Below are 26,087 nucleotides of genomic sequence, written 5' to 3' on the forward strand. Positions count from 1 at the left end.
GAGCTGCAACTAAGCACGGAAACCGTCCATAGGCATTTAAAGTCGAAAAATGTAACAAAAAAGCTCGATGTTTGGGTTCCTTACAAGTTATCCCAAAAAAAACCTTTTCGACCGTGTATTAATCTGCGAATCTTTGTTGCACGGTAATAAACTCGACTCATTTCTGGATCGGCTAGTCACTGGTGATGAAAAATGGATCACATATGACAACATAAAGCTTAAAAGATCCTGGTCGAGGCACGGTGAGTCGTCTCAAACGGTGGCAAAGCCAGGACTGACGGCTCAGAAGGTGATGCTGAGTGTATGGTGGAATATCAGAAGAATTATCCATTATGAAGTGTTGCCCTATGGCCAAACCATCAATTCTGACCTCTACTGTGAACAACTGGAGCGATTGAAGATTGCACTTGAACAGAAGCCATGGTGAATCGTAAGGGCGTGACAACGCCAGGCCTCATAAATCTTTGGTGACGCGTCACAAGCTATGGGAGCTTGGTTGGGAAGTGTTAATGCATCCACCTTATAGTCCGGACATTGCCCCAAGCGATTACCATCTGTTTTTGGCCATGCTAAATTTTTCCGATGGACTGAAATTGAGTTCAAGGGAGGATTGTGAAATCCGAATCGCCGAGTTTTTTGCCAGTAGGGACAAGGACTTCTTTAGGAGAGGCATATACAAGTTACCATCAAAATGGCAGAAAATCATCGAAGGCAACGGTACATATAGCACTTAAATCGGACAATGCTAACTGTGTTAAAATCGTCGTCAAAAATCAATAAAGAAACCGGTATGTCATTACCAGGGCTAACATAGTTATGTTCTTAAAAACGTAAAAATATGTATGGATTTATGGACGAAAAAATAGAGAAATATGGACGAAATATGGACGAAAAAGTTGACAAATATGGAATAAAATTTAAAAATATGGATAAATATAGGTAGTATAGACGAAAAAAGGGATAAATATAGGTATAAAAATGGATAAACGTAGACGATTATATGGATCATATTAACTTTTTATGACAATGAACAATTAGAAATCGCTACAAACAAAAGTGCGCCGTTTGTCTCAAAGATCAATGCAGAACAATATGACATGTTGTGTCAGATTAGTAAAAACAAAACTACGGCGTTTGTCACTCAATATGTGTTTATATGATGAAAATGAACGCTCAACATCGCAAGATGCAACAGGAGCATTTGCATATGCATTCAGTTCAGCTGGTGATAAATTCAGGAATTCTGTAGAACTATCAATGAGATTTCCTGCTAACATTCGCGATATGTCCTGAAGAATAAGAACTGAAAGCATGAAATATGGAATAAAAACTGAATCTTTAAATATAAATTGCATCATAAATGTTACATTCGATGATACATATTTTGATTGATTAACGACGCAACGATGTTTTGTTTACGTTATTTATTATCGAGTATAAGGCAAACGACAGAAATTTCATAATATTTGAGCCAAACATATCTTTCTATAGGTTTTCAGACACTTTAATGCTCAAAATATAATTTTATTCAAGTGATTGTGTAAAATATGGATTTATAGAAAAAAGGCGAAAATATGGAAATAAATATTTTTTCATTTAAAAACATAACTCTGTTAGCCCTGGTCATTACAAAACAACCTAATATATATATATGGGTTCAGATGAGACATCTTACTGCTCTGCAAATTTCTGACTGAATTTTGAGTACCTTCTGCAAGGCCATACGAATATTAATCGCTCCTTACATAAGCTACAATTATTGTTAGCTAAGGTGTAAAACAAATTGCAAGACAAAGTTCAATAGTATTACCTTTATAATTAGGGAAATTGATGAAACTTGAGCATAGTGCAAAGCGTGATCCAACCGTTCTGACAGCCAGTTACACAGCATATTGATCTGCTGCGAGTACCACTGTTCAAAAAAATTTAAGGTCCATAAATCGTCGCCAATCTTTCCGCGAATTTGATCCATATTGTTTCTAAAGAAATTAACGTATCCTTGTCCAAGGTCTTTTCCTGAGCTCGAAACATTAGTAAAGCTAAGAATCGAGCCGATTAGGCTTCCTTCATCGTATCGTGCCAATTTTGACAAAGTCGACTCTAGCACTGACATAAGTTTTCCGCTTAGACCTTGTGTCATAGCTACATTCGCTTTATCAATTTGGTCATCAATTTTCGCATGAAATTTATACTGTACAGAACGAATAATGTAAGTAGTAAATCACTTTCACAAGTTTACATTAGTACTTACCAAATCAATGCCGTCAATAGTAGTTAATTTAAAGCTTTGATTTTTAGCATCTAATATCACATTGACCATAGCGCACATTTCGGAAGGTAAAATATAGTCAGTAGATATGAACGCAATGTTTTTTTTTAACCATGACTGAAAAGACGAATCCGTTCTTTGTATACACTGCTCGATCATATCAACGGCCATCATTTTTAGACGCTGTTCTAGGTGTTGTCGAAACTCTGCATCTGGCCAGTGTAGGTCTCTTATGAAAGACTGTAGAGCATCTAATTTCCAAAATAAATCTTCGGAGGTGGCACACCCGTTTCTAAGCATAAAAAACGGCAAAATTGAGATATATAAGTATATTTTATTGATTTTAAAATACTGATTCAGAGTTATTAAAAATAGGAATAAAAAAGCAGGTAAAAAATAATTCGTTTAATTGGCTTCATACTTTTCATACACATCGCTTTATACAATAAAAAAATATAGATTCTTTACCATCCAAGTGTTGACTTACTTTTTTTTATACTTACTAATACCTACTTTATATTAAAAATCGTTAGGATATTTGTAAACATGTTACTTTCATAATTTACATAAACTACTTAGGACAATCTCAAACCAAACAAGAAATGCAGCTAGCTTCGGCAAGCCGAAGCTTATATACCCTTGCAGTCATCAAATATGTCGAACAAGATGCATAAAGGCTAAACAACATCGAAGCTAAAACGATTTTTCTATTCATTTTCATAATTTCGACTGCAGATCATATGGGAGCTATGTGATACAATTGTCCGATTTTGATCAAATTAAATTCGTAATTCAAGAGTCGTAGAAAACTCTACATTCCAAAAACCATACTTGTCTGATGAAAAACAACGATGTTAAAATTTTATTTCCGCTATTTCTATATGGATTTTTTCGATAGAAAAGCCATAGGAAAGCCTATGGCCGCTATAAGATATAGTTGTCCGATTTTTATGAAACTTTTTCTTAATATAAGAGTTGTTAAAAAACTTGATATTCAAAAAATCATGCTCGTGGGATAAAAAACAATTTATTTCCATTAATTCTATATATATTTTTCGATATCTCCTTTGGAAGCTATATGATAGAGTTATCCGATTCTGATCAAATTGAAGAAATCAAGTCGATCTGATCAAAACCAAAGGCGTGAGAATTTTTTATTTTATTCACTCGTATGGGAGCTATCCGATGTAGTCACCCGATCCGGCCCGTTCCGACGTGCAAAAACTACACAAATTTTGGTAAAGTTTCAGCAAAATAGCTTTAAAACTGAGAGACTAGTTTAAAGAGAAAGTTATTGTAGTTGTTGCACGCAGTATAAGTCGGAACGGGCGGGATCGGCCGACTATATCGGATAGCTCCCATACGAGAGAATAAAATAAAAAATTCTTACACCGTTGTTTTAAATCACATTGAGTTGATTTCTTCCATATGGTGTTTTTTAACCACTATCGAATTTCAAATTTAATTTTATCAAAATCGGATAACTATTTCATATAGCTGCAATTGGAGAGAATGAATTTCAAATTAAATTTCATAAAAATCGGACCATTGCCTCATATAGCTGTCATAAAAAATAGTCGAAAGTTTGCAAAAATTTATACAAAATATCGTCATAGTTTCGATGTTGTTTAGCCTTTGTGTATTTTGTTCGACGTATTTGATATTCGGCAAGCCGAAGCCAGCTTCCTTTCTTGTCTCCGTTAATTTCCATTAATTATATAATAAATTTGATAAAAATCGGACAACTATATCATACAGCTGCCATATGATCTATAGTCCAAAATATGGAAAATTAATAGAAAAATTGTCATAGCTTCGATGTTGTTTAGCCTTTATGTATTTTGTTTGACATATTTGATGACTGCAAGGGTATATAAGCTTCGGCTTGCCGAAGCTAGCTTCTTTTCTTGTTTATGGTTAGAATTAACCGATTTATTTCAAATAAGCACCATTTTTTTCTACGATCGATTGTCATTTTGATGATAATTTCATGATACCCCTCTCATAAAATCCTTCGTCCTTATTTGCAAAAAACTGAGCCACTCGGTTTTCACAATCCTCTCTTGTAGCTATTTTACGCTACCCAAATCGTTGGGAAAAAGTGGTAGTCACTTGGTGCGATGTCCGGGCTATAAGGTGGATGCAAAAGAACCTCCCATCCAAGCTCTCGGAGCTTCTGGCGAGTGGCTATTGATGTGAGTGGTCTAGCGTTGTCCTGATGGAGAACAATTCCTTTCCTATTGGCCGAAGCGGGGCGCTTCTGGGCAATTGCTTCCTTCAGACGGTCCAATTGTTGTCAGTACAAAACCGAATTATGTGTTTGGTCATAGGGGAGCAGCTCATAGTAGATAATTCCTTGCAAATCCCACCAAACACACAGCAAAACCTTTCTGGCCGTCAATCCTGGCTTAGCCACCGCCTGGGCCGGCTCACCCTTGTTCGACCACGATCGTTTTCGCCTCACGTAGTCGTAAGTGACCCACTTTTCTTCACCAGTCACCATCCGCTTCAAAAACGGGTCGGTTTTGTTGCGATTCAGCAGATCGAAATTCGGTCCAAAAGGTTTTTTTTGATAGCTTATGTGGCACCCATACACCAAGCTTTTTTGTGTATCCTGCCTTTGTTAAATGGTTCCAAACTGTTCTTTGAGCAATGTTTAGCTCCTGGGCAACTGATATACTGTTTGGTCAGACTCAACGATTTCCATTATTTTGTCGGCATTTTTGACGACTGGCCTTCCGCAGAGTGCCTCATCTTTAAAATCAAAATTCCCAGAACGAAATCGACGAAACCAGAATTGTGTATGGTTGGCAGTTACAGTATTAGGGCCATATACACCATTAACATTTTCAGCTGCCTGGCTTGCGTTTTCGCCTTTGTCAAAGAAAAATTGTAAAATATAGCGACTTTTTTCTTTGCCGGTCTCCATATTTATCAAGCCTTTAAAGCGTTTGTGTTATCGATCACAAAACTTTTCTAAGAAGCTTTTATAGTACGAAAGCCGAATTCCTACTTACTGAAATTAAATCGGACTTATACAATGCGAGATACAGATCACTAAAGCCATCTATCTTCAAATATGTAATGAATTACTTTTTACTAGACCTTATACAATGGAAAAAAAATTTTACCGTAGTTGTTTTTAATCCCACGAGCATTATTTTCAAAATATGGAGCTTTATAATAAGCCTTGAATCGACAACGTGATCATATAGCTGCCATAGGAAAGATCGGAAAATCTATATAGAATTAACAAAAAAAAAATATCGTTGTTTTTCATCAGACAAGCATGATTTTTGGAATATAGAGTTTTCTAATAACTCTTGAATTATGAATAAATAATTTGTTATTCAAGTGTCGTTAGAAAACTGTATATTCCAAAAATCATGATTTTCTGAAAAGAAATAACGATATTATCATTTTATTTCCGTTAATTCTATATAGATTTTTCGATCTTTCCTATGGCAGCTATATGATATAGTTGTCCGATTTTTATGAAATTTTTTTATAAATCAAGGCTAGTTAAAAAACTTGATACTCAAAAAATTATAGTCGTGTGATGAACAACAATGACGTTATCAATTGATTTCAATTAATTCTATATATATTTTTGGATCCCTCCTATGGCAGCTATATGATAGAGTTATCCGATTTTGATAAAATTTAATTCGAAATTCAATAGTAGTTAGAAAACGCCATCTGGAAGAAATCAAGTTGATCTGATCAAAAGCAACGGAGTGAGAATTTTTTTTCAATCTCTCGTATGGGAGCTATTCGATATAGTCGGCCGATCCGGCTCGTTCCGACTTATATACTGCGTGCAATAACTCGACAACTTTTGGGAAAGTTTCAGCAAGATAGCTTTAAAACTGAGAGACTAGTTTGCGCGGAAACGGACAGACGGACAGACCTTATGGGGTCTGTGGTGTCTCCATCACTGCGTTGCAAACTTCTGACAGAGATTATAAAAATTAATCGACACAGGCTTATTTATTAATATTTTTTTTAATATAAGTTGTCAAAGGAAAACTAATTTTTTGGCACGTTTTGAAAAACTTTTTTGCATAGAAATAGACAGACTTACAAGCGACAGACTGACGTATCCATATCAACTCAGATAGTAATATAGATTAATAACATATGCGAGGCGTGTTCGAAAAGGAAGGTGAATTTTTAAATTTCGTCGGCAACGTATTTTCGATTATCGTTATTTTTGTGTGTTGGTTTTTGATTTTTGAAGTGTAAAGTTTTGAAGTGAAACTTCTTTAGGCGCGTTATGGATTTTCGGGGACGGAGTAAAACCGCGATTCATGACCGTCACGAAAAAGCGAGGATCCCCATCCCTTTCTAACCGCTGACGAACGATGTCTCTATCCTCCTCTATCCTTTCTCGCTCTCAGCGCGCTCGCACAAAGTTGAGAGCCTAAAAATCTAAAAATAGAATGCGGTTGCTGTTGAAAAAGGGGTGAGAGGTGTGAATGTCAAAAGGAATTCAAATCGAACAGGTTGCATACAGATATTAATTGGCACCATAATTTCTATCCATTTTATTTGACCTAGAAATGAAAACACATATCGATATGTATTTGTCTTCTTCTTCTTCTCAATCGGTTTGTTAACTTTTGAGAGTCGCCAGCACATTTCGAGACCTCTAAAATTAAGCGTCTAAAAAGGCTTTTATTCGGTTTCCTACAGAATTTCAATTTTAAAAATGAGTAGTGATGAAGAAGTTTCACTTCTGTCGTGCGTAGGCTGGACACACCCCTTTTTTTTAAGACTCTTGAATTTTGAATTAAATTTCATAAAAATCGCACGATTATATCATATAGCTGTCAAATGAACAATATATAAACTAATAGAAAAATCGTCATAGCTTCCATGTTGTTTAGCCTTTATATATTTTATTCGAAATATTTGATATTTTCAAGGGTATACAAGTTTATATATAGTTTTCTCTCTTGTTATTTATATTAACAAACTAGATATCCTTGAAACTAAGTACGTGCACTACCCCATAAGTGACGCGAAAGAAAACTAGCGGGAAAGGCTTTTAAAGAAATCGTTGCGGATAAGAAGAGCTCGCTACATCATATCATATGAATTGAAGCCACTAGCTAAAGTAAAGGTTTTAAACTGGGTAAGTTTATAATTTAATAAGCATGCATTCCGGTTTTCAAAGAAAAGCTCATGGGATAAGAAAGGCTAGCCTCATATGAAAGAAAGTGCATTCTAATAATCCAGTAAGTAATAAGTAATTATTAAACTGGATAAACTTTGTTTTAAATTAGCATGCGCTCTTATTGCTCGTTTTTGGTTAGCATTTTTGAAGACAAGTAAAAAGAAGAAAAGCGCAATTTTGTTTTCATAACTCATCTTGTCCACCTGTGCAATTAACCCGCAATAAGGCATCATTTAACTTTAAATAAAGACAACCTGTTTGGGTATTTTAATCTATAAAATTTATAAAAAAAAACTATACATATTATTTGTAGTGATCGGTTTGATCCAATAATCACATTCAAAAACTTCTTTTAAAAAAGGTTTAATAACTAGGATGTACTGAATATCGAGATGTTTTATCATATTTTTCTTAAATATTTTTTTTATCCAACCATATTTTAATCTGCGACTTTTATAATATTATATAATATTATCTAATATTATATTATATAATAAATTTTATATAATATATATATTCGGTAATATCTCTATGGGAAATTTTAGAATGTAATAGAAGCTTACCAAAACAATAAACGCATCATACAACACATTATTCAAAATTATACGTCTTGCTAAAGAGCAATCAGAAACATTTTAAATATCGATGCCTAAAATGTTAATTGGAGATTCAAATCATTTTAATGATATTTTTTATGGTATCAAACAAACTAAAAAAGGTTTAAGAATGAATGATTGAACATAGTTATCTTTTTCAATAATTTAAGTGAATAGTAAACTACAATTTTTATTGGTAGTTATGTTGGCTAATATTTGTAAACTTGCAAAACGCATTTAACTGCTGACAAGTTTAATTTTTTGGGCAATTCATAAAATTTGGCAGAACACAAAATGCAAAACCAAATGCAGACAATTTTAAAATCTACTGCTATATATAGGTTGACTTTTTTAAAAACCTCATATCGTCGCTCGCCGCAGTTGAATTTGATTGCTTTGGTAACTTCGGCACATAAAAATTTACTTGATCTTTTTTGCCGCCGAGAAGCATTGATGGGTTGAGAGCTGCTGTATTGAGCGCCTGGGCAGCATTGTTTAGTGCTGCAGGGTTCAAAGCAGCGTTAATCCTAAAGTTTTATAGAATAAAAATATAATTACAACACAAACACTACGTGTGAATGCAAAATATATAATGCGACCTTGCCAGTCTGAGTTCAGTTTTGAATTTTAGATAGTTTTGGAATATTAAATAGCCAATGATTATATACTTTAACTATGAATAATGTTGGCAACATGTGCTTGCATTATTGATAATTTTAAAAATATTTTTTTTTTCTTTTAGCAAAGAACAGAATAGGGTTACTTACCCTTTACTTTCCCAGCGCTCTTTTTCAAATCCCTTATGAATAGACTGTGCTATTGAAGATTCCATTAGATCTACATACCGCACTACTAATGGTGCAAAAGTGTCGCGAAGGTGCTGATGAAAGCGTCCATTGCGCAAATTATCTGCAACAAAAAAAATTGCCAATTTAATAATGATTTTAAACAAGGTAAGCTTAGGGGACTATTTCTTTAGAAGCTTCAAAAAATAAAAATAAATAAAAATATTTCTTCTAAACTATCCTAGAATGTTTCGCTAAAATTTCAGAAACAAATTCAAATTCAATCCAACTGTCAATGACAACAGACGTATTTTTATATCGCTCCGCCGTTTAACTCTAAATATAATACATCGTAAAGAGCCGAACTCTTTTTCGCGAAAAGACGCCCAGTGGGTTCGCATGGGTACTTGTGTTCATGTTGCCTTTAGAAATGATAAAATACTTAGTGTTCTAATTACTTATATTAGTGATAATACAGTTTGTCACAAAAGAAAGAGTTAACAGAACCGACAAGAAATGCAACACTGCGGCACATCACAAAAATAGCCGTGGAGTGCCCAAAGCCCGTCCCCCGACTCCTACAACATAACCAACGATCTGCTTATTGCAAGAACGACCAGCACAATGACCTCGTTTAAAATGGTGTCTTCGACACTAACGACGACAACAACCACATCAACTGCAGTTTCTGTTTCGCCAGCTCTTACTGACAAGCTAGCCCCTACCCAACCCAAAAATACAAAAAGTTTACGGTTAGTTAAATCAAACAGGAATCAATTGATACGTGCGAATTAAAAGAAAATTAAGCCCATAAAGATATAACGGTTTTTCTTTTCATTTCTATACATAATAGCTATACAGACATCTGATTTTCCTGAAGTTAAATTTAAAAGCCAAGAGTCGTTTGAATTTTAAAATTTAATTTTGACATACATATACATACTATATATAGATTTTACGATCTTAAAAACCCGACGTTAAAGTCGTGTCGTTATTAAATTAAGAAATTTGAAAGAAATAACTTACCATCAGCTCTTAAATAATCATTTAAAATTTGAAATAATGGGAAAGAATCCCAAGTGTCTGGAGCCTGTTCTGATAAAACTCTATCCATATCAACTGCAAAGAGAGACCAAAATATCTCCGCGTGTTCAACCAGCAAGTCGCTGAACCATGCAAAAGCCTATAGAAAATAAAAGTGTTGTTATTAATCATTGTTACATTTAATCTTTTTAAGGTACAGCATTAATAAATTAAATTATTGTTAATGAACAATATTAATAAATAGTTGCACACATACAGAGTTATTTATCAAGTCTCTAAAGTTACTATTACATGTTTGTTGAGTGTAGGTAGAAAGTATAGTTTAGTATGCAATTACAACATCACAAAAGTGATAACATATTTTAAGCAATAGTTTATTATGGTACAACAAGAAAATGAAGATAAAAAGTATTTACAGGGAAACGGATAGCTTTATCCTACCATCTTTGTTTAGCAAAACATTAGAAGAATAAACTGAATTTGTCTTAACATCTTCGTAAATGACCATGCTAAATTTGTGCATTTTTTTTTTGTTATGATGGGGCAAAGGTAAGTTAAAAAGCTTAAGCCTAGTATGCAGATCGAAAAAACCGGTATCAAAGTTGCCACTTCGGAATCGCCTAAACCACTGTTCGGCGGTTTGAATCGAAAGTTTGTTATCCCCTAAGACAGCAATAATCTGTCTGCGAAATTCCGCAGCAGTTTTTCCCTGTGCGAAATAAAATTTCCAAATTGCCCGAATTTCTGCGTTTGTGAACTCCATTTCAATCGATTGTAATTTTTTAACGAGGAAGCTCATGTAAACAAACTATATGTAATTTTAAAGGTGATGCCAATGCCTTTCAAACGATATACAGCATTGCCAGATACGATTATATTTGACTTCACAAGCGAATCGCGAAATTTGAATGTAAAAACCGGTATGTCATTACCAAACAACCTAATATTTTATATATTACGATAAACAGTTATTGACGTAATTCGACGATTCACAGCCGGTGAAAACTTAGACGAATACCGATCAAATCATGAACTTTTTCTAATTAGACCGGCATGTGGCATGTCGTGACATCGTCAAGGAGATGGGAGCTAGTCACCAAACCATTTAACACCATCTGCGGCAGGCTGGATCTCTGCTGGAGCTCTATTTGAGCTCTGCGTGATTTGACGCAAGAACCTTCTGGACCGAATCAACGCCTGCAATAGGCTGCTGAAACAGAACGAACTAGACCCTGTCTTGCAGCAGATGGTGACTGGCGACGAAAAATGGATCTAATACGACAATATAATGTGAAAATAGTCGTGGTAAAAGGCCGTTGAAGTCTTCCAACAGAATAACCCCAGACCAAACCCTTCGCTGATGACTCCTCAGAAGCTATAGAAGCTTGGGAGCTTTTATCGGATACACAATATATCCATGGCGAACTCCATTCTGTTCGAAATCTGTTCACTATAACACGCTTTAAACATACATTAAATAAAAAGCACAAAAGTGGAAAAAAGATATTTGACAAGCTTATATATCATCCAAATTATTATAACATAGAAAGGTGTAATAAAAGCAAGACTTTATGGGGTCGAAAGTGTTGCAGACTTTTCAACAAATTCAGTATATTCTTTTGCTGTACGACACGACAAGCCAAGAAGAGAGTGGTTGGTGAAGGGGATGTGGTTGTATTTCGATTTTGACAAATTTGTGAATTGCATTTACATCAGATTTGTGTGAGTAGCATTTCCGTATTTTTCGTTATTTGCAGAGTACGCGCTATACAAGGCGACATAGGCCTCTTCGGTCGCTCATCAACACACGACTGAACGTCGTAGTTCTCTGAGATCAGTCGTTCGGCAATGTTCGGGAGGCGGGCATTGGAGCAGACTCCACTAGTATGATCATAAACATCGGACGACTATATCATAAACTTAGTTGCCTTAGGAAAGACCATGGTCATGATTTTTTAATAACTAGTTGATTTTTTTCTGTGTAAGCAACATGATATAGTAGTTAGATTTTCATGAAATCTTAATTCTATATCAAGAGTCGATCAAGAGCCAACCAAACCATCGGACGGACACTATAAGCGGAGTCATTATAACAGGATTCTACTGTATGTACATAAAATCATGCTTTAAAAAACAACAGAGAACGAGAGCCATGACTATCAGATACACCATGCAAACTTTTGAAAATCTCGACTTCCATTTACACAGCAAGTCTGAAGGTCTCAGGTCTCAGGTTTATGTATGTAAGCGGCCGTGGCAAATTTGGAAAAACGGCATTCGCTGAGTTTTTGTGAGCAGAAACCAGATAAAAGATCAACACTTTTGTAACACAGCAACTGTGGGCGCCACAAAATTTAACAAACCTGTGCTGCGTCTGAATAGCAAAAATGATAAATTTCGATTCCAATATTCTTGCCTATTTAGTTCCCGAGATCTCAAAAGTCATACGGACGAACGTATGGTTATAATGATAATGATCCTGATCAAGAATATATACACTTTATGGGGCCTTCAACCTGATACATACTTGTAGGTCTTGTAGCTATTGCAGGTAGTATCTTTATCCCAGATTTCGCGGTTTGCATAAAAAAATACGGCCCCAATTTGTTCTCACTTATTTCATTAACAGAATCTGCAAAACAATCTAACCCCAATATCTAATGTGAAATAATTGCTATTGTGTTTGAACTTATGCTTATCATCGATACATGCCGTCGGTACTGGGGAGGTATATACTGCATGTGTCGGCATACAGTAACGAAATGAGGATCCATCAGCTGATGCTGCACTAGCCAGTTCGGATGTGTTAATGAGTCCAGCATTGGCGGTAAAATCAACATCGCTTTCATTGCGGCTTCCTGCTACAGCACCATCTTCGTTACGCAATTTTTCTTTATCCATTTTAAGCAGCTAAATAAATCGGGCATAGGGTGTTAAATAGGTGTAATTACAAACATGTGTCGGTACTTATTTGTAAAAAAGGTATAAAGTCTCAAAATCACAATGTGCTGTAACTTTTGATGAGTATTTAAAAAAAAAGTAAAATACCAGGCTTTAATTAACAAATAAAGTATAATGCACTATTTTACTTTGGACCTGGTACGAAATTTGGCAACTGAAAATGCATAATCCTGATTCCTGTTTTAGTTCTGTAAACTCCATATTTTTACTTGGGCACATTTATGAACACTGGTCAATGTATTATAAGCTATTTCAAAAGTTTAATAACAACTTAATCCGGCATAACACAGAGCTGGAATCTATATGAAATGGTACTTTGATCTTTCATTTACATTATGCAAAAATATACCAAGTGGCATCTCAGTTTTAAAAGTAAACGGCAATTTTCAACAAGAACGAAAAGAGTTTTGAAAGGCGAAGCTTTAATATTTTTTCTGTTTAAATTGGAACTTATAATACAATACATCTAAACTTATCGTTTCATAACGTCATTAAATTAAAAAAAAATGTTGTCCAAGACGGGCAAATGTTATAATTGCATACAATTTTTGTGAATATCTTCACGTACATATTGACAGAACGGCAAAAAAGCCCACCAGAGGCTGGTTAGAATATACCTAGGTGTGGAAAACTTTTCGCAGTTTGGGAGCGTAAAAGTGGCCGTGTACATCTTACTTCGTTTTTGTCGCTAAAATCCAAATTATCAAACCAAATTACTGTTACACTATACTGTATAGAAATATTGATTATTTGCAATTTGTGGGCGTGAAAAATCTACATTTTCAACATTTTTTGATTCCGAGATTCCAAATTTCACACGAACGGACAGATACACTGGCAGACAACGTTCAACTCGGTTGATTATCGAGATCAGGAATACATAGTACTACATGCCCTCGACCTGTTGTACTTACAACTTTTTCGAGTTTGCCACTGGTTTATTTTGGACACGATTCAATAAACGAAGAAAAACAAAAATAAGAATTTCAGCTTCTTTAAACTTAGTAAGGTAGTATAATAACACAACACCTAGTCGGTTGCTCAAATTGATTGTATAAATTTAAGTTCTTCTGCCTATTTCTACGCAAATAAGTCGAACCCCTTTTAAAGATTTCTCACTCTGTTCGCTACACAGTTTTTACCCATTCATTTTACGAGTGGTTACTTCCCGCAGTGCTTCTGAGATTTGAGATTTAAAATTGTCGCCAATAGCTGTATAATAAATATAACTTGTTTATATTAGGTACCTAGTTTAAACTTAACTTTTCTCATTTCCATACACCATATAATACACGAAAAACCAAATTTGTGTGCAATTCATCATCATTAAATGATTTTAAAGAAATGTTATTTAATAAGATTTTTAGCAGTTATATTGCTCACTCCAAAAACTATCTAATGACTTTTTTAAGATTTTGGAAGTTTCAGTTAATATTTGATGTGAGCTCTTCGCCAGAAATTACAACCGGTCCTAAATTTAAGAGTTTACATAGATTTTCCTTAGTAAGGTTTCTAAAGACATTTCAGCAATCGTACTTGCATTTAAATGCATTAACAGACGTTGGTGAAAGTCAATGTTTTAACAAGAAAGGAAGCTAGAAAGAAATTCAATAGAAGTTAGAAAACCCCATCTGGAAGAAATCAAGTCGATCTGATCAAAATCAACGGCGTGAGAATTTTTCATTTCATTCTGTTGTCCTATCGGAGCTATCCGATATAGTTGGCCGAACTGGTCCGTTCCGCCTTATATACTGCGTGTAATAACTACACTACAAGTTTGCAACACAGTGAAGAGATACCTCAGACCCCATAAAGTATATATATTCTTGATCAACATCACGAATCGAAATACGTCAGTGCGTCTGTCCTCCTGTCTGTTTATATGTAAACTAGTCTCTCAGTTTTAAAGGTATCTTGCTGAAACTTTACCAAAAGATGTGCTGTTATTGCACGCAGTATTTCGAATTAGTCGAAACGGGCCGGGTCGGGCGACTCAGGTGTTTTTTTCTCTGCGTTGCAAACTTCTGACTAAAATCCCCTGCGAGGGTATTTTCGGTGCCTCGACTATCCGATATCCAATTTTTAAAACCAATGCTTGCTGTGTATTCTCCACTTGGCGAGAATTATTCAAAAGCTGTGTCATTAAAACGTTGGGTACCACAGAATATCGCAGTTTCTGGGTGTATTTCGAGTATACACAATAAGATTCATGGTGAACGCATAAAATCAACCAAATGTTAACTTGTTTTCTTGAAAAAATGTCAGTCATGTGTCCATCATAAAATAATCCGAAAATAGAAGATCCTAGATACACAAAACTTAACTTTTACTTTTGCGAATATATGTTATAATACATATACATATATATTTATAAAATATTATACAAACTTTTACCAAATTGTTTTTTTGTGGAAAATATAGTTTGTGTTTATCATTGTCATGCTAAGCAGCAATAAAAGGAGTACTATAACTTTATTAGCCGAGCCTGGGTTTTTCTTATGTGTCAGTTGGCGCAAAATTAAGACGTTTTTTAACCAATGTCTGCCTTAAAACTATATCGAATTTTTTGCAACTTTTTTATAAAAGGACCGCGATTGTGTTTTTTTTTACCTTCTTATAGTTTCCCAGATCTCTACGGTTATACGTAAAAAATAGACAGACATAACACATATATAGACGACATTCATTTACACTACGAGGTGATATTATACTTATCTATTTAATTAATCTTAATACATCGGGGGAAAAAAAAACCAAGGCCCAAAAAAAAAAATGAAGTGTTGAATTGCGTTCAGATAATTATTTGTCGCTAACAGCCACATACATTACATTAAATACATTTATTTTTATAAAAGTATATACACATATAGATAAGAAAAAATAGTTTAAAATAATTTGTGCAAATAGTAACATATGCAAACAAATGATTTAAAAAAATGGTAAAAACTTACTTCTCCATAATGTTCTTCATTTTGCTGCAACAAATCAACACAAAGTTCTGCTAAGTGTATTAAGTCCTCTAACTTTTTTGGAGCCGGAACAATAACTTCTCCTCGCAAATCTTCTGTGGATAATTAAATGATAAATTAGTTAACGAAAAAGAAAGCTAGCTTCGGCGAGCCGAATACAATTAATTCGCTTCAACACAATTGTTCATGGACCAAATCAGTCTCAACTAAAAAAAATTATTAAAGGTCTTTTGGTCTGTAATTATGTAACAACTAAATACTAAATAAATATAATAAACGACCTGATAACAACATTTATTTCTTACCTTCAATTTTAGCCTTACTGGAGAGACGAGTGTAATTTACAAGTGCTGCAGTCTCTAAGCTTTTTTTGATCATTTGACGAACTTCTTCTGGTGGTACCGGAGTAACAATGTCTTTCATTAGAACTCTTTCAAGTAAAGATAATGTTGCTTTAAGTGCACCTTCTGGACGACCAAAAGGAAAGCAGTATCTAAAGTTAGTTATTTGAAATTCCAGCAACTGACGAAGACGTTCCTTTATTTCAGAAAATTTTTCTTTCTCTTCATGAGTTATGCTACCCACTCCATCCGGTCTGTAAACATAAGTTAAATTAATTACTAGAAGCTTAAAAGTTTGATTATAAAGTACCTATTTCCGTGAACATGGCTGGCGCAAAACGCAAATGAATAGTGAATTAAAGTAGGGTCGATCATGTGTTGCTTTTCAGCACGGTCCAATAAATCAGAAAGATAACATAGATGACGGTAACATCCTCTTACACCGTAACGTGCGCAGTACTCGTCCAGCACAAAGACTTGTCCGGGACTAAACCAGCCCTAAAAACGTATTAAAAAACTCTTAAGATTACATTTTGTTATTCCAAGTTTAGCCGCCTAGCTTACACATAAAATTAACAAAAAATTCAAAAAAAGAGGGCAGTTTGATAAGTGTAAGTAAAAATTTTACCCTTATGCGCCCAAAGAAGTTTCACTTCAAAAAGTACTGATGCGGCTGAACTTTAAGGGCATTATTGAAGGCTTACCAGAGAAGCGTATGGATCATTGAGCCTGTACTCCAAGGTTAGGTTTTGTAATGTTTTAAAAAGTGAAGCATGGTCAAAAGTACAAGGGTCGGTGCTTATGAAATCCTCCATTCCATGTTTCCGAGCTTTGTCTGCATCTGTAAAAAAATTTCTATAATTAGCTATTCAGCCATAGATATAAAAGAAATATTTTGCTTTTGGGCTTCCAATACCACTGCGGACAACCAGCACTATTTTATAAAGCCAAAGTACATCAAATAAGCGAAATTGACAACATATTGATATAAACAAGATTGGCTAATTTAGCTTAATACTTTGGCTTTTAGCTTAGAACTCTTCCATTGAATGGGAGTAAACGTTATATAGGGTAATATCAGAGTATATTTTATAATTATATCACAGTTACATAAACGATTTTCCCTTTTTGAGGTTCTTATCTTAAGTGAAGCGGGTTTGGTCAAATTACTGATCTGCTAGTTATCCGCAGGATAAAATTGAGCAAATGCCAACAATTATTATTTAAAGATTTTTACAATTGCCGACAACAAACAAAGCTAAGAAAAATGTGTTTTAATTTAAGAATACCTACCACCTTGAATCTTCGACAACGCTGAATTTTTGTCTTGCGTAATTGGGGGAGTTGGTTTATGAGACTGTCCGGTCGCCCTATACATGGCCATGACCCATAGACTGCATTCGTTCTCATCATCGCAAGCGAAGGAAATACTATCACCTTCGCGAACTGCGTTAAAAAAATAACGGCCTCCGTTTAAATCAATTCCAAACATCAGATTCGCTAAACATAAATGTGTTTGTTAAAATAAATCATTCTTATCAATGGAATTATAAGCAATATACCACTAGCTGCTTCTATGTAATCCACAGTGTATCCATCAAGCTGCATCATCTCTGACGGTTCCGATTTTTTCTCCTTATAACTACACATGGCAAATGTGTATTGGGATACTTGAACTAAGACAAAATAGCGTCTTTTCCACTTTTTCCAGACCGATTTCCCGATCGCATAAAGATGCCTAAAAGGTTATACAAAAAAATTCATAAATTCGACATTGGTTAAATATTAGGTCACTCTTAAAAAATTAAGATTATAAATATGAGGTTTTGTTATTTTGCCAGTTACAACATTTTTTGAAGTGATTACTTTCAAAATGTGCAGCGTTTTTGCGATGACGTTTGAGGATCCACGAGTCCGGCCACCTCAAAAAATACAGTTTGTGAAGAATCAAAAAACTTATGGGGGAACGCATGCGTTAGTAACCTAGAAGTGATCCAGAGAACTCAATCAAAGATACTGAGAACTATTCAGGCTCATCCAAATAGGCTTTAACCTGGAACACTAGCTACACACGACTCCGGCGTAGAGATCTCCCCACCCAGCAAAAATGGCTGGGCCGATATTTCAAAAACCTTAATTTTAATTCATTAATTATATGTATTAGGCTAAGATTTGAATACTTGTCGTTAGTCTCGTTGAGAGAAGATTTGATAAATAAAAACCGTAATTAAAAAAAAAAAAGTACTTAGATATTTAACAGTTCCATTATTTTTGAGGTTTCGGGAGACATTAAAAACAAAAAAGATTTTTATCGAAAATTCTAGAGTGGCCTTACCGCTTAAAGAACAATTGCATTATACTTACCCACAATGTTTCATATTTAAGGGTTTATCAAGTCGGCAAGCTATTTTAATACGAATATCTTGGTCTGGAAGGTTTTTCGGAATTATCATTCTATGCCACTCAGGTGACTGAAATAATAAAAATTAAATAAATAAAGTACGATACAGTTTATGTTAAGCCGCTTACTTTAGAAGAAAGTGGAGTAGGTTTAAGCGTTACTTTGCCTAGCTCCTTATCTTCTAGCGCCAGCATTCCCGGATTCTCTGTGTATAGTTTAACCTTGACAATGGGTAAAGGATGAGTGGTTGTAAAATCGCCTTGTGTGTCCCACCTATTTAAAAAAAAACATATGTACATTTAAACATTAATGGCATTCTCTCTCACATTGGTTTTGATGCCTCCGCCTGATCCGTTTGAAGCTTTTCGCCATTTTCCACTTCCATTGTGCAGTAAACAATTCGATTTGGAGCTAGAGATTTGAGCCCTTTTACCTCCATAACAATCACTTCCAATTGAAACGTAAGTACAACATCTAACTTTGTCAGTTGAGTGGAGCTGTCCTCCGAGTCCCCTTCTAGCTTAGACAATGATCCGTGGGATCGCAGTATCAATTTTTTTTTTTTTTTGTAGGGAAATCACAAAAAATTATATAATATAAAATAAGAATTTTTTATAAAATAAAAAATGTTTTTAATTTTACAAGCATGATTTTTTTGTTAATTGTGTTTTTAAGCAGCTTCTAAACTACATAACTACGAACTACTACTAAACTGTCACAAAAACCGGACAACTTTATTATGTAGCCAGGGGCGGATTAAGACAATTTGCCGCCCTAGGCAGTTTTGATTTTGCCGCCCTAGACTGCAGCCTAATTTTCAAAAGTAGTATTTTATGTAGTGTTAACAGTCGAAATTTGCCGCCCCTAAAAATTTGCCGCCCTAGGCAGCTGCCTATGTTGCCTATATGGTAAATCCGCCACTGCATGTATTCGTATTGGAAAGATCTTAACTCCATATGTAATGCTGTTTTTTTTAACACAAACATGCTTTTTAAAAAAATAGGGATTCGAACCCGGACCTTCCGGATCGGAGACCAGCGCTCTAGCTGCTGTTCCACCGACCCTTTTTATTAACAGTTACATAATATAGTTGTCTGGTTTTTTATTAAATTAAATTCGTATTTCAATTGTTGTAAAACAAAATCGATCAATAGCTATACTATCATGGCGGGAACATTTGTTTGTAAAAATTGTACTACGAAAAAGAAGAAAACTTTGTAGCCGTTGAAAAGCTCCTTAAAATTATTGTATCTACGTTTTTCTAACATCTAAAATATATATAAATATATAAAAAAAAACAACTGATATCGGCACTGTTTTTTAGTAATAAATAATTAAAAATAATAGTACTTTATATATTTATTATAATAACTTACAAAAATGACGGTGTACTGTAATACAATACCAGAAGCAAGAGTAGAAGAATCAGATTATGTATGTATTACACTTTGAATAATTTATAAATAAAATCAATATTAACCTGTGATTATAACGTTTTAGTTTTTGAAGTCCATATTTACTATCCATGTTTCCTTTTGATACTGGAAGAGATTCAAGATTTGCCATTAGAAGATTTATTGATGACTTAAGCTCCTCAACGTAAAGAGACTCCATTTCTTTGAGTACAAATTTAGGCATAAGTTTGCGATTCTTTTCCATTTCTCCTACGCGTTGCATTCTTCCGTCTAATTCTCGCCTTATGGCTGCTGCTTGCTCATCAGCGGAGTCCAGCTTAAATTAATTAAAAATCCTTAAAACTTGAAGATGAATACAGTAATTAATGTTTACCATCAAGGCGTTATACAAAATTTGGTGCTCAAATTTTTTAACTAATAATATTTGTTGAAACATATCATATAATTGCTCTTTAGAAAGAATTAGCTCGCTGTTTAGTGATTGCTGCATTCGAGACGGTCGCTTGGAATCCTCTTCTCCAGACCCTTTTAATATGATATCGAATTTAGCCATCCAAGAAGTTAACACGGTTTCCTTACTAAGCCCATCGATTTCTGGTAAAGATCTAAAAATAAGTTTATTTATTTAAGTGTCGGTATTAATATATGTTGATCATAATACCTGACGCGTTTTTCTATATTATTGCGGAAAACTTCACGAAAATCATGTTGTGAGGATGCTCCAGATTGGACCATTTTTAAAACTCGCTCTGATTTAAGAAACACGTCATGATAGCTCTGCACAGCATTTTGAAATGCTTCATCAGCCATAATTTGTGTTTCACCTTTAAGAAACGCCTAAAACAAAAATGTGTTATAAATATTAGCTTTACCTTTATACTATTATGGAGGCTTTATTATAAAATCATCCTGATATTTGTAAATTTTTTTCGAAATTAAAAAGTCTTTTGAAAACACCATCTGCCATTTACTTTATGGCATTGCCAAGGATTTAAAAATCCTGAAAATCCTAAAAACTGAAACTGGATTTAGCTTTATCTAGCTTTTTATCTAAAAACCCCTCGAACGGCTTTGCATACAGTACGTCTATCCAACTATCTGACTGCCAGTCCGGATGAACATATTCAACTAAACAAATTTTGGGTAACAACTGAAAATATGTTCTGCATTTGCAAGGTTACTTGATGTAGATTAAGACATACACTAGATGACATAATTATTTTAACGAGCAATAAAATAGGCTTATAATTTTTAACCTCCTCTGAACAACTAATATAGCCTTAAAAATTCTCACGCCGTTGTTTTTGATCAGATCGACTGATTTCTTCCAGATGAAGTGATCTAACTACTATTAAATTTCGGGATGAATTTTATCAAAATCTGATAACTCTATCATATACCTGCCATCGAAAAATATATATATAAATGGAAAAAAAATTATAACGTCGTTGTTTTAAATCCTACGAGCACGATTTTCAAAATATGGAGTTTTTAAAAACCCTTGATTCGAGAAAAAAATTTCGTTAAAATCCGACAACATTATCATATAGCTGCCATAGCTATGGCATATCTTATGCATAGGAAAGATAGTAAAACTTTTGGTAAAATTTCAGCAAGATAGCTTTAAAACTGAGAGACTAATTTGCGTAGAAACAAACAGGAGGACAGACGAACAGACGTATTTCGACTCGGATCGTGATGCTGATCAAGAATACATACATATACTTTATGGGGTCTGATGTGTCTCCTTCAATGCGTTGCAAACTTCTGAGTGAAATTATAATACGCTTTTGCTCTGCAAGGGTACTTTTAAGGACTTTTGAGTGAAACAATCCATTAATTTCCATTAAATAAGAAAATGTTTTTTTGGTAAGTTGTAAAACGGTTAATTTGTTTGATGTTTTAGTTTATGTCCTTTTACCTGGAATCGCTGAGTTATAATTTCTAATTGTTGTTTTGTTATTTTTGTTTGCCGCTTAGTCATGTCCGTCGGCTGTTTTGCGTTAAACGGGTATGAAATACAGCGCGATATAAATACATACAGCTGTATCCGCCGTTTGCGCTCTTCTTCTTCGCGTTCATGTTTGTCCTATAAAATAATTAAATATTAATGCCTTTTGCTTATAATTTATGATTATATTTTTATGTACTTTTAATTTTTTTTTATTTACGATTTTCATGTTTTAAACCCCTTTCAGATAATATAATTTTAGCCCACTTATGACGTAAGGTTTTTACGTTATTAAAAATGTTTTTGTAATCTAATCAATAAAAGAATCGCATTTTTTGTTTTCCCTGTTTTTATAATATAAAAACACAGACAAAAAAATTATCATTTTTTTATAATTTATGTATATTTTGGTATAAACTTTCGGTTTAAAAGAAGTTAAGCCATAATCAAAGTATTTTTGTTGTCAGTTGTTGTAAAACTGCATTCTTGGACTTTAACTTTTTTAATTTTTTTAATTGTATCGATATTAGCAATGTGTTTCCAACCCTACTGCAAGAGTGTAAGGAATTCCCCATTGCCGAAAAGAAAGTTTATTATTATTTTCCCCTATTTTACTTACGTGCGGATCTCCAGTTTCAGGCTTTTCGCTCGTTATTGATGGTGATGGTGACAATGGTCGTGGCAGTGAGTTAGCTCTTGATGATCCGATACTTTGACTTAAAGTTTCTTGTGAAATACCACTAGATTAAAATAAAAAATGTTAAAGTGTTAAAAACAAGAAAGGAAGCTAGATTTGGCAAGCCGAAGCTTATATACCCTTGCAGTCATTAAATATGTCTAACAAAATACAAAAAGGCTAAACAGCATCTAATCTATGACTATTTTTCTATTAATTTTCCATATTGTTCATATGACAGCTATATGATATAGTCGTCCGAGTTTGATAAAATTTAATTTGTAACTCAAGACTCATAAGAAAACTCTATATTCCAAAAATCATGATTGTCTGATGAAAAACATCGAGGTAATAATTTTATTTCCGTTATTTCTATATAGATTTTTCGATCTTTCCTATGGCAGCTATATGATATATTACTCCGATTTTTATGAAATTTTTTTCTCGATTTAAGAGTATTAGAAAAACCTGATGTTCCAAAAATCATGCTCGCGGGATTAAAAACAACGACGTTATAATTTTTTTTCCATTATTTTTATATATATTTTCTGATCTCTCCTATGGCAGCTATATGCTAGAGTTATCCGATTTTGATAAAATTTAATCCGAAATTCAATAGTGGTTAGAAAACGCCATCTGGAAGGAATTAAGTCGATCTGATCAAAAACAACGGAGTAAGAATTTTTAATTTCATTCTCTCGTATGGGAGCTATCCGATATAGTCGGCCGATCCGGCTCGTTCCGACCTATATACTGCGTGCAACAACTAGACAACTTTTGGGAAAGTTTCAGCCAGATAGCTTTAAAACTGAGAGACTAGTTTACATAGAAACCGACAGGAGGACAGACGGACAGACAGACAGACGGACAGACGGACAGACGTACAGACGGATTTGGATTCAGATGGTGATGCTGATCAAGAATATATATACTTTATGGGGTCTGAGGTGTCTCCTTCACTGCGTTGCAAACTTCTGACTGAAATTATAATACCCTTTTGCTCTGCAAGGGTATAAAAACTTGAGGTTACAAAAATCGTGCTCGTGAGATTAAAAACAACGCCGTTATATTTTTTTCCATTATTTATATATATATATGTTATCTCTCCTATGGCAGCTATATGATAGAGTTATCTGATTTTGATAAAATTTAATACGAAATTCTATAGCAGTTAGAAAACGCCATCTGCAAGAAATCAAATCGATCCGTTTATCCGTTCTCTATTTATCCGACATAGTCGGTCACAACTTTTGCCAAAGTTTCAGCAAGACAGCTTTAAAACTGAGAGACTAGTTTAAATAGAAACCGTTAGACAGACAAACGGACAGACATACATACATACGTATTTAGATTCAGGTCGTGATGCTGAGCATGAATAAATTTTTTTAAGTTTCTTGTCTTGCCGGATCGAGCGACGATTTTTTAAGACAAGAAACTTAAAGCTCACTCACACATCTGGATGTAGAACCAAAACCTTTACTAAGATAACCGCACTTTATATTTAACGAGCGAAACTAAAAAGGCAACTAGTAACATGCGTAGTTGACAAGATTTTTTTTTACAAAAATCAAGCCGATTAAGAATAGTTAAAGTTTAAGTTGCATAGTGACACTTTTGACGTACGTAACTAAAAATTGTACATGAGCTCGTGCTTACCAACAAAATCAGAGTTTTATTTATTTAATTTCAAAGAAATGTGTTCTTAACACTTTTTAAAAATTCAAAATTTTATGTAAAAAATAAATCAATTTTTTACCACCCTCTCAAAATAATAACTGTTATTTTAAAATATTTAAGTCAAAGATATAATACAAACCTAGTAATACCATTGTTAGGCACCTCAAGATTCCCTCCATCAACTTTGCTACCATGTAATTGCTCATTTCTGGTAGATGAAACTCCAACTCCTGCCGTTAAGTTTGTGTTTCCTGTTTCATTTCGATAACCGACAGAACTAGTATTTAGTTGTCTGTTATTTATGGCCAAGTCACCATTAGAGCCAGATACAGGAATATTTGCTCCAATACCGGAACCTGAAGAACCACCAGGTATAGAAGCAGCACCTACACCTTTAGCCGGTTGTGTAAGACGTCCTTTTGAAGATGAGTTAGCGATTGGGTCATCTTCGCCTTCCTCTTCACTTGAACTAGGATCAATCATGTTGTAAAAATACCTGGATCAGGATTCTGTAAGTTTTTGACACTGCAATAAAAACCAAATACGCATGTTAAGACTCAACCATATTGTGATTTTAGATATCAGCTTTTAAAATACATACTTATCAAATAAAACAAAAATCTATTTTGAAGTTAAATAAATTATAATATTGTATGTATTGTATGGTAAACGAATGATCGGCCGCGCATGCAGACCGATGGGTTGCAAAGTTCTAACTGAAATTATAATACTCTACTCTTCTCTAATACAACAGTTTAAAAAGGTCATAATTTCAGGAATAACACACGGATCATAATCATTTTTAAACGATCGGAGGCTCCTCGGAATCTTATCCCCTAGCTTTGAAGTTATTAGACTCGAACTTTTCCAAAAAGACAACGCCATTAAAACACTTTAAGTTTGACTTTGGATTGTTGCCCCTTTTTTTTTTTTAGAAATGTTGTGGTTGTTTTGTTTAACCCTTAAAGCAAATTAATTATAAAAATTTAAGTGATACTAGATAAGAAAACAATACCTTAGCATAATAAACCATAAAAATAACTTTTATTAAATATTAATAACCAATTCAAAACTATTTTTATGTTTTAATTCAAGCCCACATCCAGCAACTTGTATCTGTCAATATAATAGTTTGATAAATACCTGTTAAGGCAAAAATGCTGGTTTTTCCTTATAGATGAATCAACTATCAGTTTGGGTACCTTTAAAGTTTAATTTTAGGTAGTGCACTATTCTTAAAGGTTCTTATCACATTTACTTTGTTACACGAGAACTAATTTCCGAGAAGTCCACACCATTCAGTGTAAGTAAATTGCACTTCAGCCAAACTGTAAAAATGGGGTGGAAGTTATGGTACTGTTATAATGACCAAAGAAAATTGATCTTATCAATTATAAACACAGTACTTTTTTTGAAGTATTAGCAGAACGGTTTTATAATCATATTCTTGTCAACTTGACTTTTTGTTAAAAACGGATTTAAAGGACATTAACAACAAATTCCCCCAACGAAGAAATTAGTCTTCAACGGTTACTTTTCTACCCCTTAATTTATTATCGGTTTTCGATAGTACAAATAAAATTGTCACCTATTATCCTTTCATGTGGAACAAGTGAAAAAAACGATTTTTTTTGTTTCAATCGAAAATGTTAATCTTAAATGAAATGTCAATGAATGTTAACAAGATTCAGAACATGATCCGCAAAGAAATGTGCAAAATAAAATAAATAATTTTGAAGATTTTATGCCTCTTAAATATATGTATTTTATTTCAATAATTGTAATTATCTAAAATACTAAAACATCTTAACTTCCATTATTTA

General features: G+C 33.9%; 1 protein-coding gene across 8 annotated transcripts in view; it reads right to left on the reverse strand.

The window, feature by feature from the left end:
• The window catches only part of LOC108101969 (calcium-dependent secretion activator), a 29,031-nt gene extending 3,216 nt beyond the window's left edge, over positions 1-25,815 (reverse strand). The window contains exons 1-24 of one of the 8 annotated variants that reach the window (XM_017206554.2): positions 25,671-25,815; positions 25,523-25,592; positions 25,408-25,466; positions 24,404-24,789; positions 22,531-22,651; positions 21,882-22,049; positions 20,622-20,797; positions 20,334-20,565; positions 20,026-20,276; positions 19,922-19,936; positions 18,872-19,102; positions 18,674-18,818; positions 18,509-18,615; positions 17,707-17,882; positions 17,438-17,644; positions 16,849-16,985; positions 16,455-16,642; positions 16,109-16,398; positions 15,786-15,898; positions 12,586-12,783; positions 9,856-10,012; positions 8,812-8,953; positions 2,252-2,561; positions 1,811-2,191 (exon numbers count right to left, since the gene is read on the reverse strand). In XM_017206554.2, the coding sequence (XP_017062043.1) occupies positions 1,811-2,191; positions 2,252-2,561; positions 8,812-8,953; positions 9,856-10,012; positions 12,586-12,783; positions 15,786-15,898; positions 16,109-16,398; positions 16,455-16,642; positions 16,849-16,985; positions 17,438-17,644; positions 17,707-17,882; positions 18,509-18,615; positions 18,674-18,818; positions 18,872-19,102; positions 19,922-19,936; positions 20,026-20,276; positions 20,334-20,565; positions 20,622-20,797; positions 21,882-22,049; positions 22,531-22,651; positions 24,404-24,747 (4,089 nt within the window). In that variant the 5' untranslated portion in view covers positions 24,748-24,789; positions 25,408-25,466; positions 25,523-25,592; positions 25,671-25,815. Of the gene's footprint in view, positions 1-1,810; positions 2,192-2,251; positions 2,562-8,403; positions 8,572-8,811; positions 8,954-9,855; positions 10,013-12,585; positions 12,784-15,785; positions 15,899-16,108; positions 16,399-16,454; positions 16,643-16,848; positions 16,986-17,437; positions 17,645-17,706; positions 17,883-18,508; positions 18,616-18,673; positions 18,819-18,871; positions 19,103-19,921; positions 19,937-20,025; positions 20,277-20,333; positions 20,566-20,621; positions 20,798-21,881; positions 22,050-22,530; positions 22,652-24,403; positions 24,790-25,407 lie in introns of all 8 variants that reach the window. The other 7 variants (XM_017206553.2, XM_017206559.2, XM_017206552.2 and 4 more) reach the window with 7 other exon arrangements.
• Positions 25,816-26,087: the final 272 nt, after the last annotated feature.

The sequence above is a fragment of the Drosophila ficusphila genome, unplaced genomic scaffold (assembly GCF_018152265.1).
Source record: "Drosophila ficusphila isolate 14025-0441.05 unplaced genomic scaffold, ASM1815226v1 contig_220, whole genome shotgun sequence".
Lineage (NCBI taxonomy): Eukaryota > Metazoa > Arthropoda > Insecta > Diptera > Drosophilidae > Drosophila > Drosophila ficusphila.